General features: G+C 37.4%; 2 protein-coding genes across 3 annotated transcripts in view; one reads left to right on the forward strand and one right to left on the reverse strand.

The window, feature by feature from the left end:
* Positions 1 to 17,625, forward strand: part of LOC131164568 (glutathione S-transferase zeta class-like) — a 140,837-nt gene that overhangs the window by 32,981 nt on the left and 90,231 nt on the right. The gene's annotated exons all lie outside the window — the stretch shown is intronic.
* On the reverse strand, positions 3,996 to 7,743 carry LOC131164567 (uncharacterized). Its single transcript, XM_058121855.1, has 5 exons — positions 6,515 to 7,743; positions 5,737 to 6,416; positions 5,498 to 5,634; positions 5,304 to 5,379; positions 3,996 to 5,185 (listed from the first exon to the last, which is right to left on the reverse strand). Exons 1-5 carry the CDS (start codon positions 7,528 to 7,530, stop codon positions 4,083 to 4,085), a joined length of 3,012 nt encoding a protein of 1,003 aa, XP_057977838.1. The 5' UTR covers positions 7,531 to 7,743; the 3' UTR covers positions 3,996 to 4,082.

Below are 17,625 nucleotides of genomic sequence, written 5' to 3' on the forward strand. Positions count from 1 at the left end.
GCATCTACAGTTGATTGTTGTAATGGTTTATTTTCTTTGTGTGTTGCAGCTGTTGCTTGAAGTTGAAGGGAGGGTTCATTGGTGGTTTACTTCTGTATACAGCCCTACTTCTAAGCCTATGTTTTGTTAAGCTTTGGAAGCATTTACACGTGTTTGAGTTTTGTTTCCTGGGAGTGTAGTTTGAGGGATCTTCCATTGCATAGTGCTTTGTCCTCTTAGTCTGTAGGGGATCGCTAGTTGGTTAGATAGGTTTCTGTTCAGTGTTGACTGGGAGGATGAGTTTTTTAACCATTTTGGAGAAATATTAGGTAGAGTGCTAGACCAGTATCCAACCATTTTTTTGTTTTGTTGTAGAAAGGTTAAGTGAGGCCCTTTTGGGTGAATTTTTTCCATTCTTTAGTTAGGGACACTTGGGGTGATCTATAGGTTCATGAAGAAGCTTAAGGGAGCGAAAGAGGTTTAAAGAAGTGGAATTTAGAGGCATTTTGGGGATATTAGTTTGCAAGAGGCTAGTACCTTGAGGGAGTTGAATGTGTTGGATAGAAAAGAGGAAGAAAGGGCCTTTTGGATGGGGAGGGTGCCAACTGTTATTTTTTAAAATGAGTTAGAGGAGGTTATTCGAGAGGAGGTTAGGAAATTAAGCCTTAGGAGTTGCAGGTAGAGAACGAAAATTTATGTGGGTTAGAGAGGATGACTGTGAGTCTGTATTTCAAAGTTTTTCATGGAATGGCTAATGGGCAGCCAGATGAGATGTAATTATATTGGAGATGAGGGATGAAAAGTTGTAGAGGGATGCTCTGCTGACGAAGTAGCTGATTTTTTTAGAAACCTTTATATTGAGGTGGATTGTCTTATGGGTTGATGATTGAAGGTTTGGATGGGAATCCTAATTCTCATACACAAATGTCTTGGTTAAAGAGGCCTTTTGAGGAAGAGGAAGTCAGGGTGGTGGTGTTTGGTGCTCCAGTTCTGGATGGGTTTAACATTGGTTTTCTTGGGAGTGTTAGGGATGTGATGAGGGAGAATTTAGTAAATATTATTTTTTTTTATAGCAAAAGAAGTCATTGATAGGTTAAGAAAATACAAACAGAAGAATAAGACATCTCCTTAACAAAATCTGTGATAATCCAGATAAAAAACAAAGAAGAAAACCAAAAAGCAAAGAGAACAAAACAAAAAAAACCAGTGGGCGCTATCAATTCAACAAAAAACGTCAATTGCGCTGAATATCCGAAAAGCTCACCCCCTTAAAGTTTTCATGACCCAGACACCAAAGAGAAGCCAAATAATGAATCCTTTTCCAAACCAGCAGAAATGACAGCTTCTTCACCTGAGAAAATACACGCATTAATTCCATCTACAGCCCCCAAAATACTGCAATGAAAGAACACTTCCATAACACCGTCCTTTCCTTTTTCCTACCAAAATCAATGAAAGAAACTGCCAAGAAATCGTCCACAGTCTCTGGACAAACCGGACATTCTCAAAATTAATCACATAACTTGTTCCATACCTTCCAGGAAAATTTGCAATGCATAACAAGAAACAATGCAGATTCTGAACAGTTAAACCAAAACACAGAAACATCTGGAGAGAGAGCCTTCAAAGGTCTCCTAGTTTGCAACAAGTTATCGGTATTGATTCTATTAAGTGCAACCAACAAGAGAATATCCCTGATTTTGGGGGTACTTTGGCCTTCCAAATAGCTTTATTAAGAGGAAAGGAGGAATCAGTACTAGTAAAAAAATCATAAAAAGGTTTGCAAGAATAAACCCTCAAGGAATCCAAACACCAGGACCGACCATCTACCATCAAAGAGACCTGACAGTTATTCAACATGACTAACAAAGAGTATAACTCTTCTGTCTCCCTGTTATTCAAGTACCATTTTTGTGTTGAGCTCAAACATAAGAGGTGAGGAAAAGAGGTGGAAAAAACAACATTCCCTTACCAAAGATCTTTCCAAAAACAGATATTACAACCCCTACCTAGGTATACTTTAGTCTGGGGAATAAAGAGGGGATAAATCTAAGAGAGAGCTTTCCACAGGCTTTTCAAAGAGCATTTAGATCTCAATTTAGTATCCCACCCATTCTGGTATGATCCAAACTTGCTTTTAACAACTCTATGCCACAAGGAAGAAACCGCCAAAGCAATTTGGTCAGGATAGCTGTGTTTGTAGACATCAAATTTCCAAGACCTGAACCATGCTCCCATTTAGACCTACACCACCTCCCACCTCACAAAATGATCTCTAAAGCTTGCTACCCTTGACCATAGGAAATCTCTCATTCTCTCAATCTTACTAGCGACCACTATAGAGAAAATACAATGGGATAATAGAAAGACAAACTTGGACTAAGAGTAGTTCTACCTTCGAGAGAAAGAAGAGCACACTTCCTCCGATCTAAATGCTTAGACACCGTCTCCATGACCAGATCCCAAAAACTAATAGATCCAGGATTACTTCCAATGGAACCCCTAAATAGGGCAATGACCAATCTAGCACAATGCATCCCATCTCTGATGACAACTCCCTGAACACAAAATGATTCCTTGGACCACAAAACCTAATTAATTGTTGGTTTCCCATGTCAGTAAAACAACATGGCTACTTCATAATAAGTATCTTTCATGAGTTTTATTGTAAAGTTGGAGATGGAGAAGAAATGAAAAGAAGAGAAGAAGATAAAAAAAGAGAGAGAATAAAACTAGTAGCAATTTCCTGGAGCCTTACGTATTGTTCTAGGTCAGCCCTCTTATATATTAATAGTGAAAAAAAACATGGAAGACAAAAGTAGCATCACCCACACCACATATTTACTAAAATGGTCTATTTTCTTCTAACACCCCCTCTCAAGCTGGAGGTGTACAAATATCACCTGACCTCAGCTTGTTAGAACCACTAGACAAGGCAGGCTTGAATAAAACCTTTTTGAAAACATCACTTAACTAATCCACAATTTTTCACAAACGACGTTCTCACCACCTTCTTCAGCACAGCATCCCTCATAAAATGATAGTAAACTCCTATGTGCTTTGTCTCTCATGAAACACTAGGTTGCTATAATATAAGTGGCAGCTGGATTATGACAAGACATATTTATGGGATTTATTACCAAGAATCTTATCTTTGACATAAATGACTTCATCCACATAAACTTACTCAAAGTATGAGCCATAGCATCATATTATGCTTCAATGACTAGATCTTGCTACGTTGCTTTCTTTCTTGATATGCTCGATAACTAGATTACCTCCCCCAAATACACAATATATAGTAGTAGACCTTTGATCATCAATTGAACCAGCCTAATCTGCATAAGAGTTTCCCATGATCATACAATTTCTTTTATATTTATATATCAAACCTTTGCAAGGAGAGTCTCTGAGATACCCTAGAATCCTACAAACAATATCCTGGTTGCTTGGGCTTCTGAAAAGGGAAAAGAGTTGCTTTCCTTAAGCTAGGATCTTTTGTAGTCATAGTATGGCTTCTCATCATACTTACTAAACAAGTAAATTTGAAATTGTCATTTGAAATTCATTTATTGGGTGATAGATCTTTTGCAATCACACCCATGGTTCGAAATCGCGGTCGCGGGTAACGTCGCGAAACGGTCGCGGGTGTCGCGGGTCGCGGGAGACGCGGGTGTTACGTAACGGGAAGCGGGCGTAACGGTCGTGAATTTTTTTCACGCATGCACAACCATGCCAAAATTAAAAAATAAGCATGAAATCCATTAATACATGATTTTTAATGAATTTTGAAGGCTTTTTTTCAACCTACAAATGCTTTTTAATAGGCATTATGATTTTTATATTAATTTTAGTGCGCTGTTTACAAAAAAAAACATATTTTTTTTATAGTTTACATTACTTTAATGAGTAAAAAGATGTAGAAATGTAAGAATCAATTAATTAAAGTCATAAAGTTACTAAAAATGAATCAATACTCAATAGACTTAATACTCAATATACACATTACACATACATGAATTTAAAAAGTGATTAATATCAAATATCAATAAATAGTTGAAAATACATGAATACAATATTACAAATTTGTAACATAACACATGTCACCACCAAAAAGAATGACGTGGAGGGTCTTCATAATTTGCATCTGTATCTTGGGATTGGGATGGGAAATTATCTCCCCATCCTTGTGGAAATACATAGTTGAATGAACCTAAGTTTACGTCATTTTGTTGTTGCTCTTGAAAATGTACTGGTGATGAAAATTCTCCTGAATAATGTCTATAAGTTGGGGCAGGGGCTGGCTCTGGGTAGTGTGTAGAAGAAGACTCACTAGATCCTGAGATTCCTGATCCACTGGGATAAAAATGTGAGTCACGAGATGCATAATGTGGATATGCTGGATGAGATCCATATGATTGTGATGATGAACCATCTAAACCAAAGTCGCCAAAACTACGAACCACACCATATGAATCTTCAGTAGAATCGTTAGGGTCACCACGAGCACTCCTTCTCCTGGGTTGTGAAGATTGGTTCCTTGGAGGAATACCCAAGTCATAATTTTCAGGTATGTCATGTAGTCCATAAGGATCAGAAGGATATATATCCCTTCCAAATGATGTCCCTGTATCATATCCATAATTATATTCTACACCGCCGCCTCCACCACCACCACTGCCACCCCCCCCAACCCCAGCTCCAGCACCACTATTACCATCATCATCACTTGGTGGGCTCAAACCAAGATTGTCATCACTTTGTGTACGTTCAGGGCTTGAACTTGAATCATCATGCGCGTTTATTGGTGGTTGATCACCTCCTTCTGTAGTACCACCAACCTCTTCATTTAACCAATTTGAATTGTCCTGACCGTCGAGTAGTGGTGTCTCTCTCTCCTCTAACCATTGACTTAAAGGATCATCTTCTTCGAAAATGTAGTCCAAATTGATAGGATTGAAACCCTCTTCAATTTCTCGTTGGCTTCTTCTCATTGTACGTCTTAACTTTAACCTCATGTTGTAATGTACGAAAACAAGTTTTTGTAGTCTCATGTACTTTAATCTATTTCTTGTTTTCGTATGGATGAGGCTAAAGGTGCTCCAATTACGCTCACAGTTCGAAGCTGATGTGGTCTGGCTAAGAACTCTAATTGCTATTCTTTGGAGTTCAGGAGCACACAAGCCATAATGAATCCACCATTCAGCTGCATTAATAATTAAAAAGAGTTTTATATTAGTATAGCGTATTTCAAAAGTCAAATTTGAACACAAAGAGAGAAAATAGAGTAATTTTCCATTATTTAGCTATATAGTCATATTTACCAGGATTTGTTTGTTTCACTGCCCTTTGAGCCAATGGGGTTCCAAAAGTCTCTTGCCTATCTCGATATAGCAACAACTAAAAAAGGATGATTGTGAAATAAAATTAATTAATTAGATGTATTAATAATTATTCTTAAAAGTATTACAGAATACTAGAACAATTCATTATTCAATTTAATGGAACCAATACTTACTTGATTAATAGCCCGAATTTGAGTATCTATATCGGGTACCAACTTGGTTATCACTTTTTTAACTCCATCCATGACTTCTCTAGCAACTTCAGGAGAGGGTGGGGCACCATAAAGAAATTGTGGGTTCAAAAAATACCCTACAATTAAATTTAGAAACATATTAATCAATAGTTTTCTAATGCAACTATGCATAATTTAAAAGTTAAAATAATAAGAAATTGTATTTGATTTACACTTACCAGCAGCGTGCAAATCTTGGTGCAACTGAAAACTCCACCGGTTGTCAATAATTTTCCAATAATCTTTGTAAAACCGGCAATCTTTTTGAATGGCCAACTTCGCCCTATCAATTGCCTCGTATATGAAGCCCATGGTTGGTTTTTCATCACCATCAACCAATTTAAGAACTTTCACCAAGGGTTCTTGCACTTTAATTATATCAGAGGCCTTTTGCCAAAACTCTTTGCCTAAGATAATTTTCTTCGAATCATATGCTGGGCCTGATTTTGCCATTCCAAATCTTGAGTTTTTCCAAGCATCAGATGTAAACATTTCCCTTAGTGCTTGTTTATGCCTGACAATAGTCTCCAAAGCAATGAAATTTGTGGCAAATCGAGTGATGGCAGGGCGAAGTAACTCTCTATTATTTGTGAATTTCTTCATGAAATTCACTGTCCATGTGTGGTTGTAAATAAATGAGGTTATTGTTCTTGCATCTTCTAAGACCTTCTTCACGTTACTTTTCTTACCAATATCTTCAAGAATAAGGTCTATGCAATGAGCTGCACATGCTGTCCAATAGAGATTGGGCCTCTTCTGCATCAATAATTTTCCTCCTGCCTTCATTGCAGCTTCATTATCAGTCACTACTTGAACAACATTCTCCTCTCCAATTTCTTCAACCACCTCATCCATTAATCTGAAATGAAATTATAGATTCAATAATTACTACTATTTAATTAAAAACATGCAAGTCCATAATACTATTTGCATATACAATTAAAATTAGAAAATTACCTGAAATAATATTCAGCTGTTCTGCTTGGCACATCAGAGGCATCAACTGATTTGTGAAACACGGTGCCTCTATCGCAATAAACTAAAAAGTTTATAATGTGTTTTCTAGTTGGTCCTGACCAACCATCACACATAAGTGTTACACCTCTTTCCTTCCAAATTCCAGCAAAAGAAGCTATATAATTTTTCATTTCTTGATACTCTTGCTCCAAATAAATTTCAGATATCTCATAGGGTGATGGACCCTTCACCCCCTTTCCAACCTCTGCAGCAATATCAAGCATAGGTTGCATAAATGGAGAGTCAGCTACATTCGCTGGAATCCGATTATAAATTAGGAATTTTCCAACCGCTTTTCCTAATTTACTTCTTAAACCTTTCAGTAACTTTGTGTTGAGTTTTGGTTGTTTCGCACTCTTGCTTCTTTCTAAAATAGGATCCATTGCCTTTAGTCTAGCTTCAGGGGCATCAGGATTGATCCATTGTCGTCCACTACCTCCAGCTTCTCGACCACTATAAGATCGAGCTCCTGCTCTATTGAAACCACTGGTAGCACCACTGCCAGAGCCACCTCCCTCTTCATAAATATTACCTCTTCCAGTTGTTCTTGCTCGAAATCTTTGTCTTTCTTCCCATTGTTGTTGTGATCGCATGCTTTCTTGTCGAGCAAATCTCATACTTTCTTCTTCTAAGTCTTCTTCATCGCTCAAATTCTCAAAATCTCCTCTAATTTGGGCTTCTGCTTCTTCTTGCCTTTTTTGTTTATCTCTTTTCTTCTCAGCATACTGTTGTAGATGTTTCATCATTTGTTCTCTTACTTGTGTGGTCACATTTGAGCATCCAGCTACTTGACCCTTTTTATGTGCCAAGTGTTGTTTCAAGCGTGTAATGCCCCCTTTGATTATCTTCCCACATAACTTACACATAATAACATGTCTATTACCGTCTACCGCAGTACCAAAATGCCATCCAATATCCTCACTAGGTAAGTTTTCATTTCCTCTATCACGTGACATATTGATAGACTTAATTTGATGATCTCTACACAAAATATAAAGAAAATACAAAGTTACAACCTTTCTACAATGACAGGAATAATATAATTAGTAATTTAGTAAATATTAAATAATAAGTACTAAATAGTCCTAATTTTAAATACTTATTACGTAAAAATAAAGTATAATATTTGATTAAAAATAATAAGTAATGTTTATTATTTTTATATTTAAATAAACAAAATTATAAAATATTAGATATTTTATTACAAAAAAAATATATTTCTTTATCTTTAAAAAGATATTTTTATTATTTTTCATAGCTTGATTTTATTTTCATTTATAACTATAAGAAATTAACAGGTGAAAAAGATTTTTGCTCTACTTTCATATACATCATAGCATCACAAATAGAGATCCATACATTACAAATTGACTATTTAATTTTTTAAGCATTTTCTCAGTATATGGATTAAAATTAAATTTTTCTATAAATTCCAGTAGTAATTAGTAAAAATCAGATTTATTAATGTATTAACTATTAGGTTAATTTTTTTATTATTAAGTTATCAAATTTTACTTTATTTGATAACTAAAAACAAAAAATAGATGTAAACATTTATTTTACCTAATTTTAAATTTAAGGTCAAAATGATGTATTAAAACTTAAAAAATATTAATAAACAGGGTCACCCTACTCAAGAAATGGCAAGTAGATACACATGTAACATAAAATGGGTGACAGATGTTATTTAATTTTTTTTTATTTTATAATATGAACATTATTCAATATTTTTTCAATAGATGGGAGTGAATATGATATCTTCTTTATCAAAATAACCACTTTGTCCAGCTGACATAAATAGCATGTTAGCCAATTGGTGCCATGAATTAATTTTATTTCTATAAGTTTGGCAAATCCTAAGACTAAATATTATAATAATTGTGCAGAGTATTCCTTAGAATTTGGCAAATCCTAAGACTAAATATTATAATAATTGTGCAGAGTATTCCTTAGAATTCTTTAAGAATGGTGAAAAATATAGCTCAATTAAGCCTAGATAATATAAAATGCCATCACATGGATGTCTTGTGTACATACATTATTTTAATGCTTTGTTTAGATGGTGAATGCAGTAGTGGATTATTGATATTCAAATATTATTATAAAAAAGGCTTCAATTATTATTGGTAAATATTAATTATTTACTAACCTTAAAAAATATTAATTATATACTATTAATAATTGCTTGCTATGTCATGGAATTAATTTTCATAATTATCTTTCAAAAAATATAATACAATTAAAATATTTATAAATTAAGAAAATTTTATTTTACATAATTATTAATGATTTCTAATTTTTTACTCTATTAAATTACTTTTTTTTTTTAATTCAATTTAACAAACCTATTTTACAACAAAATATAATTTAAAAAAAAAACAGAATGAAAAGTGCTGTAGGAACAACAAAATATAATTTAAAAAAAAAAAACATAATGAAAAGTGCTGTGGGAACAACAAAATATAATTAAAAAAAAAAACAGAATGAAAAGTGCTGTGAACAACAAAATATAATTTAAAAAAAAAAAAAACATAATGAAAAGTGCTGTGGGTGTTGAGTGTTAAGAGTTAGAGTGTCTCATACGCTGGGCCTGGTAGTCGACTCAGAGCGAGAGAGGGGAGGGATTCGAGGGAACTCGAAGGAGCTCGAAGGAGCGAAGGCTGCGAGCTGCGAAGCACAAAGCAGAGATGACGCCAAGCTCCGAGCCTCCGAAGCTTAAAACGAGAGGCTGGCTGGTGGCGACTGCGACGACTGGCGGAGGAAGGTGCCGACTGCGACGACTGGCGGAGCTGCTGCAGACCTTTCGCCGTCGCTGGTGACTCGCCAAGTTGCTGGAACTGCAAGATGAGTAGATCTGCTCGGTAGCCTCGGTGTGCTCACTCTCAGGCTTCGAAGCCTTCTTATTGCTTCCGCCAGGCGCCAACAAATTTTCAAGGTCAGTTTGTAACTTTCCATTTTACCCTTTGAATGGCAGATGAGTGTGGGGACTGGGGAGGGGGAAAGCAGCGCTGCTGCCTGCTGCCTGCAGCAGAAATCCTTCAGCGAATCTGCGACTGTCGGCCATGTAACGGTCCGTAACGGACGTTACGAAGTGTAACGTTGGAGAATCGGCCGTTACGTGCCGTTACGCCTCCGTAACGGCCGTTACGGCCGTGAATTTTTTCCGAACCGCATTATCGGCCCGTATCGGTTTCGGGGCTTCCGATTTCCGTTACGTATCGGCCGTTACGCTACGTAACGGCCGTTATTTAAAACCATGATCACACCACATCTATGGGTAGGTTTTTGAATTGCTTAGAAAAGGATTAGTTAGAGCATTGGTGTGTGCTATTTCAATTGATCTCACACCACAAAAGGATGGTGATTAGAAAATGTGCTTGTTAGAGGTTTATTATGTCTTCTAGTATTATTATTATTGAGTGTGTTAGTATGTTAATTAATGAGAGTTAGTAAGAGTATTATTGTCATTAGAATGTATTTAATTTGTATTATAGATAGAGGGAGAGACCTATCTTCAAGTTAGGTCATTCATTTTAATCAAATCATAACATGGCATCTGAGCGTGATCCAACCTAAACCCTATTCCCCTCAGCTGTCACCGGAAAACACCATTCCCGTGGCTGTCCTTCCTAGATCCACCTCCATCCCATATTATTTCACAAAGCCAACCATACACCCATAAACAGACCCCTTGATGACTCACCCACAAAATGCCATCGCTAGAGGACCCTCCGTGTGGCCCCACACGCTAGCACGTGTGTAATGCCCGAACCCTTAAACCTGGGTTCAGCGCGTTATACCTGATAAAATCCCTGATAATGCATAATCAACATATACGCAGCGGAAAATATAAAATAATCTCCATATAACATAATACCAGAGTTTACCAATTCTAACTATAATCCATAATAAATCATCCATCACCTGCATTTCCATAAATCTACATAACTCCCAAAACATTTCAGTATTTTCACAATCATTCCTTACTCAACAGCCTTAAAACATAAAGACATAAAACTTAAATATTTACATTCCCCAAAATTAACATAGAAATATACCATTTTCCTTTTCTAATTCCCAATAATGTTATAAAAACCTCGAGCTCTCAAAGCTCGATCTCGAAGAAATCTTGAAAAAAAATACATTTATATTCGGGTGAGACACATCTCAGTAAGGGAAGAAACCATATATTAAACACAGCGTGCGGCTAACATGAGGTATATAACAACATAATATTTAACATTTAAAAATCGTTAACACAATTTTTGAAACCATTCTCTGATCCTAATCAAATACATGCAAAAGATTTAACCCACGAGATTATCCGAGGATAGGGGTGATTACCCGCCCATACAAGTAGCACCCCTCTGCTATGATACCTAGACAACCCAAAGGTCATAGCAGAAGCATACCAGGGCACTCACCTTACTCAGTAAGCCCTCAAATATTAAATTGATCTTGTACTCACGCAGTTCAAACAAAGGTTTACTGGCGAAGGCTCCCAAGAATAGGGAAATCTACCTGCCCATACAAGTAGGTTCCCTTTGTCCTAGTACGTTATGTAGTTACTGCTACATCTGAAGCTACTAGTGCACTCGCCTTTCTCAACAAGCCCTCATTCGAAGAGTACGCCTTGCTCAAATCATAGCACATTCTACGTACATAAGTACTTCTAATATGATAATACATTATTCTTTCTGTCATTATTCAACCATTCACATCTGTTCATGTTCATAACTTTAACATTTCACTTCATTTCACTTTAAGTGACTCTTTCCAATTTTACATTGTTCACATTTCACACTTCATTTCCGTTCCATTCATTTCCATTTTCATTTCATTTCATTTCAATCTAGCATCTTTCAGCTGTTTTACCCAACATCTTTCAGCTGTTTTACCCAACATTTTTCAGCTGTCACACATTTACTCAGCATTTTTCTGCTGTTTTACCTAGCATCTTTTAGCTATTTTACCCAGCATTTTTCAACTGTTTACATGGTTGCATTAACACACACAAGCAACGTAGTTCATATCATGTTTTATTCACAATGCATTACTTAACCTGCATCTCATACATTTAATATATATTTACATAGAATCTCATGCCACACAGTTTGGCAATAAAATTCATACATTGCCTGTAAAATACGCCAACCAACATTTAACGTTTATATACCAAAAATACCTTTCATTCCTTACATAATTACCCTGAAAATATTTTTCCACTTTCATCAGTTCATTTTCGCATATACATATCTAATAAACGGCCCTAAACTCGAAAAATATAATTTAAATGGTTGACATTTTAAACCCATACCGAAACATATACACGTATATATAACACAATTTATTTTCTATTAAATTCACAAAAATTCTGATTTAATATATATATTTTCCCCTTACTTGGTTTTTTGAACTACGCCAACAGGGACCCCAAAAAGATGCCTGCGGCGCTCACCTGGATCCTAAAATTAAAAATTCTAGTTCAATGTAATTAATCTTGAATAAAATATTATTTTAATATTTCATAAATAAATAAATTCTAAATAAATAAATATACCCTTAAATTTAGCCAAATTACCAAATTTCCCAAATCCCACTCACGCTTTGGAGTAAGGCTTAGAAAATCTCAATTGAAAAATTACCTACGTCAAAATGACGACAACGATGACTAGGACCCCGTAGTGGTGTCTAATCGTCGATTTAACAACAGATTTAATGAAAAATTGAGAAATTAGGGGAAATATACCTTTCCCCAGGAGTGGTGCCTACGCCGATCTCATGACAAATCTGCTCCAGTAGAAATGTTGGTGGCGGAGTTACGAATCCAACGACACCTTCTGTTTCCCGATCGGTGATCGTTAGGTCGACGAAATTGAGGAGAGAGAGGAGGATAGAAGAGTGAAACGGAGACAAAGAGAGAACAGAGAGAGTTGCAGACGCACTGAAGAAGATGAGATGGAATTGGATTTCAAATTGAAATCCAATCCATCTTATTACATTTAATATATATTATTTTAATATTATATATTTTATATATATATAGATATATATATACTTTAACTTATATTATGCAATAACCTTATATATATATTTATATATCTTTATTTCAATTTTTTTTACTATTTCTATTTATTTATTTAATTCGATAATGTTTAATTAATTAATTAATTAGTCTTAATAAATTTTTTTTCATACTATTTCTTTTTACCTGTTTATTTAATAATGTTTAACTAATTAATTCATTAATAATTTGAATTAATTAATTTTTAAAAAATTTTTTTGTCGGGTTATTACAATGTGAGTGAAGTTCTGGCCTCTTTTTTTCCCCCCTTTGTCATCCTCTGATTCCTTCTCTAGACTATATTATCAAGCTGTTAGGCCAGTCTTTTGCTTAAAAATTCAATTTTTTCAACCATGCACTCGCGACATTCCGTTATTTTTTGTACAAGGTTTTTGAAGGCTTTTTTGTGAGTTTTTTGGAGCAATGGCAGCATTCATATGTTCAGTTGTGAGGCTGTGGCATAGTCGGTGAGTTGTTCACCTCGTTCATGGTTGTGTCAGTGCTTCACATAGTTTGTGATGTTTTGATTGTTTTGTTTTGTTTTTTTTTTTTTGTTTTTAGGTGTGGTTGCTGATTTGTGAGTGTTGGGATGGAATCTATTGTGGAATGACAACTAGCAATGTGAACGACGGCCACGGTTGGTGAATGATGACCACCTACCATGGTGGGTGAGCCATCGCCACCTACCATGGTGGGTGAGGCACCACCACCTACCATGAGATCTTGCCACAAGCTAGAGACTATAAATTGAGACCCCACCGAAGCTAAACTACACATCTCAACCGCAAGTTGTGTCCTCTTCTGTTTTTTCATATTTTATTCTTTGTGTACATGTTAAATTGGGACTCGAGTATGTAAAGAATACACAATTGAATATACAATTGATTCATTCTCATTCTCTACATGGTATTAGAGTTCGGGTTACTCTAAAACCCTAAGCAATCCATGGCTACCCAAAAAGAACATAGCCATGAGTCTAGCCAGTCGGCAACCCAGGAAGGAGAGTCTCAGATAACCTTCTCCATGGGCTCGGCCGGCGTATTCGAGAATTCCCCACTCCATCTTACCGTTGAAAAATTCAATGGTAAGAATTACAGAGAATGGGCATAGTCAACCAAGCTCGTTATCAACGGCAAGGGAAAGCTCGGCTTTCTTACCAGCGAGACTCAGCGACCACCTTCTCTTGATGCAGTGGCATCCCAAAAATGGCAGTCTTAGAACTCCTTGATAACGTCATTCTTGATGAACTCTATGAAGCTAGCCATTGGCAAAACGTACCTGTTTCTCCCGATGGCAAAGGATGTGTGGGATGCGGTGCATAAGACATACTTCGATGCTAAAAATGCTTCCTAGATTTTTGAGTTGAACACGTGGCTTTGGCGGACGAAGTAAGGAGGTCGGGAAGTCACAGAATACTACACTGAGATGCTCGGACTTTGGCAAGAACTCGATCTCAGCTGCGAAGAGGAATGGGAATGCACGGGTGACGGTGTACGTTTCAAGAAGAAGATGGCGAACGAGCAAGTATTCGAGTTTCTGGCAAGGTTGAACTGAGAGCTTGACGACGTGAGGAGCAGGATTCTAGGTCGCCAGTCACTGCCCTCCATCTGAGAAGTCTTCTCTAAGGTTCAGCATGAGGAAAGTAGGAGGAACGTGAGGTTGAAGGAGCAAAACAAGTTTGGGCCCGATGCATCAGCTCTTATAACCCGTGGGCCTCATACTTGATCCAGCCCAAAACATTCCAGAAGGCCTTATTGTGAGCATTGCAAAAAAAAAAAGGGGCCATACTAAAGACACATGCTGGACCTTACATGGCAAGCCCGTGGATTGGAAGTCGAGACAGCCCAATAAAGCCCATGGTCATTAGTCCTCCACCGAAACCCAAGCAAAAAAAATACCCACAGAAGCCCGTGGCCCGACAACTTCTAATAGGGGATTTAATTCCGACCAACTTGCAAAAATATATGAGCTAATTTCCAATTTCCAAGCCTCGGGTCAGTCTGCTAATACTATGTCATCTGGCTCTTTAGCCCACAAAGGTACTTTTTTGACAGCCCTTGGTACCGCTCCTCATTTTACCCCTTAGATTAGTGACTCTGGTGCATCTGACCATATGACTGATGCTCATCATTTATTTTCAACATACTCACCTTGTGCTGGTAATTTAAAAGTCAAAATTGCAGATGGGACTCTATCCCCTGTCACTGGCAAAGGGAGTATTCATATTTCTAAATCTATTACTGTTGAATCTGTCCTCCATGTTCCTAATTTATCGTGCAACTGGCTATCTATTAGTCAGTTAACCAAACAGTCTAATTGCTCAGCTAAATTCCTACCCTCTCATTGTGACTTTCAGGACCTATCATCGGGGAAGACAATTGGCAGTGCTAAGGAATGTGACGGGCTTTACTACTTCGACAAAGCTAATATGAATGGACCGTGTCCTCCTATTGTTTGTAATTTTGCATCTAATCCTAGGGGAAGTGAACTTTTGTTATGGCACAAAAGGATGGGACATTCTAGTTTTCAGTATTTGCAGCACTTATTTCCTTCAATATGTTCGAATAAAATTGCCTTGGATTTTCAATGTGAAGTGTGTGAACTTTCCAAACACCATCGTACTATTTTTCCTAGATCTTAGTATAAACCATCCACGTCATTTAGTCTAATTCACAATGATCTATGGGGACCTTCTCGTACTCCTAATAAGACCCATAGAAAATGGTTTATTACTTTTATTGATGATCACACTCGCTTGTGTTGGGTATATTTATTGACTGATAAAACTGAGGTTTGATCAGTTTTCAAGAAATTTCACTCTATGATACAAACCCAGTTTCACACAAAAATCCAAATCCTTCGTACCGACAATGGTACTGAATATTTCAATCACTCCTTGGGCTCATATCTTCAAGAGAATGTTATTATATATCAAAGCTCGTGTTGACACCCCTCAACAAAATGTGGTTGCTGAACGGAAAAATTGACATATCCTTGAAGTTGCTCGTGCCCTGTTGTTCACCTCTCACATACAAACAAAATTTTGGGGTGACTCAATTTTGACTGCCATATACCTCGTTAACCGAATGCCTAGTAGAGTCCTATCCCTTGCAACTCCGCTACAAAAACTCCAAGAGACTTTTCCCAATTCTAGGCTCGGCTCACATCTGCCGCTTCGTGTCTTTGGGTCCACTGTATTTGTCCACATTCACGCGCCCAAGTGAAACAAATTGGATGCCAGAGCACTTAAATGTATCTTTCTTGGTTACTCTCCCACACAGAAGGGTTACAAATGCTATGACCCAATCTCCCAGAAACTCCATGTTAGCTTGGATGTCACCTTCTTCAAACATACCCCCTACTACTCGCTTCAGGGTGAGTCCTTGAGTAAACCCCGACCCTTAAACTCAGACTACTTTGATATTGCTGTTTTTGAGACCACTCCATACCCTATATCCGCTCCTTCGCCTAGTACAAAAGGAAACTTGAGCTCAGCAAGAGATGCGGAAATACAAACAAATAGGGAAACACTTGTCTACTCAAGGAGGCCAAAATCGAAGTCCAATGAGGCACTCACTTCCGAAGCACCAAAAGAGTTAGAACCGGTGATAGTTCCAACTCCTCATGAGTTCTCCAATCCCGACCAGGTGAAAGATGACTTACCCGTTGCTCTTAGAAAATAATGTCGTTCATGTACTCTCCACCCTATCTCAAAATTTGTATTTTACAATGCTCTTTTTGCCAAGTGTCGTGCTTTTACTTCTAACCTTGACAGAATCCAAATTCCTAAAAACATTCAAGAAGCCTTGGAGATTCTAGAGTGGAGAGAGGCAATGATGGAAGAGATGAGGGCACTAAAAAAGAATGGAACTTGGGAGGTGATGACTTTGCCAAGGGGCAAGAAACCAGTGGGCTGTAAGTGGGTGTTCACATTAAAGTACAAGGCTGATGGCACAGTAGAACGATACAAAGCCCGCCTTGTGGCAAAGGGGTTCACTCAGACATACAATATTTACTACACCGAGACGTTTGCACCAGTAGCAAAGCTGAACACTATAAGGGTTCTCTTGTCCCTGGCAACAAACCTGGACTAGCCACTCCATCAGTTTGACATCAAGAATGCTTTTCTGAATGGTGAGCTAGATGAAGAAGTGTTCATGACGCTACCACCAGGATCTTGCAAGGAGGGAGAAGAAACCAGAGTGTGTAAATTGAATAAATCCCTATATGGACTCAAGCAATCACCGAGGGCATGGTTTGATAGATTTTCAAAGGTGATAAAGAATCAAGGATACCGACAGGGGCAGTCAGATCACACTTTGTTCTTCAAATAGTCCAATGAGGGAAGAAGGACCATTCTGATTGTGTATGTCGATGACATCATTTTCACTGGAGATGACACAGAAAAGGTGGAGAGATTGAAGAAGATCTTAGCCACAGAGTTTGAGGAACAAGACCTAGGTCAAATGCGACATTTCCTGGGAATGGAGGTCGCTAGATCAAGGAAGGGAATTAGTGTCTCCCAGAGAAAGTATGTACTTAACCTTTTGACCAAGATTGACATGCTTGGTTGTAAACCAAGCGATACTCCTATTGAGGCAGGAAAAAGAACGGAAGATGTAAGAAAGCCTATGGATAAAGAGAGATATCAGAGATTAGTAGGTAGATTGATCTACCTCTCTCACACTAGACCTGACATTGCTTTCGCTATAAGTGTGGTCAATCAACACATGCACTCACCAAAGGAGAGTCACTTAGAAGCAGTATATAAGATTCTCAGATATCTGAATGACTCCCTAGGGCAAGGACTATTCTTCAAGAAAGGTGACAGTAAGAAGGTAGAGATCTACAAAGATGCGGATTGGGCAGGATCAGCAGAAGGCAGAAGGTCTACTACCTACTACTGTACCTATGTTTGGGGAAATCTAGTAACATGGAGGAGTAAGAAGCCTAAATGTGGTAGCCAGAAGCAGTGCCGAGGCTGAAT

This window comes from Malania oleifera, chromosome 9 (genome assembly GCF_029873635.1).
Source record: "Malania oleifera isolate guangnan ecotype guangnan chromosome 9, ASM2987363v1, whole genome shotgun sequence".
In the NCBI taxonomy this organism is placed as follows: Eukaryota; Viridiplantae; Streptophyta; class Magnoliopsida; order Santalales; family Ximeniaceae; genus Malania; species Malania oleifera.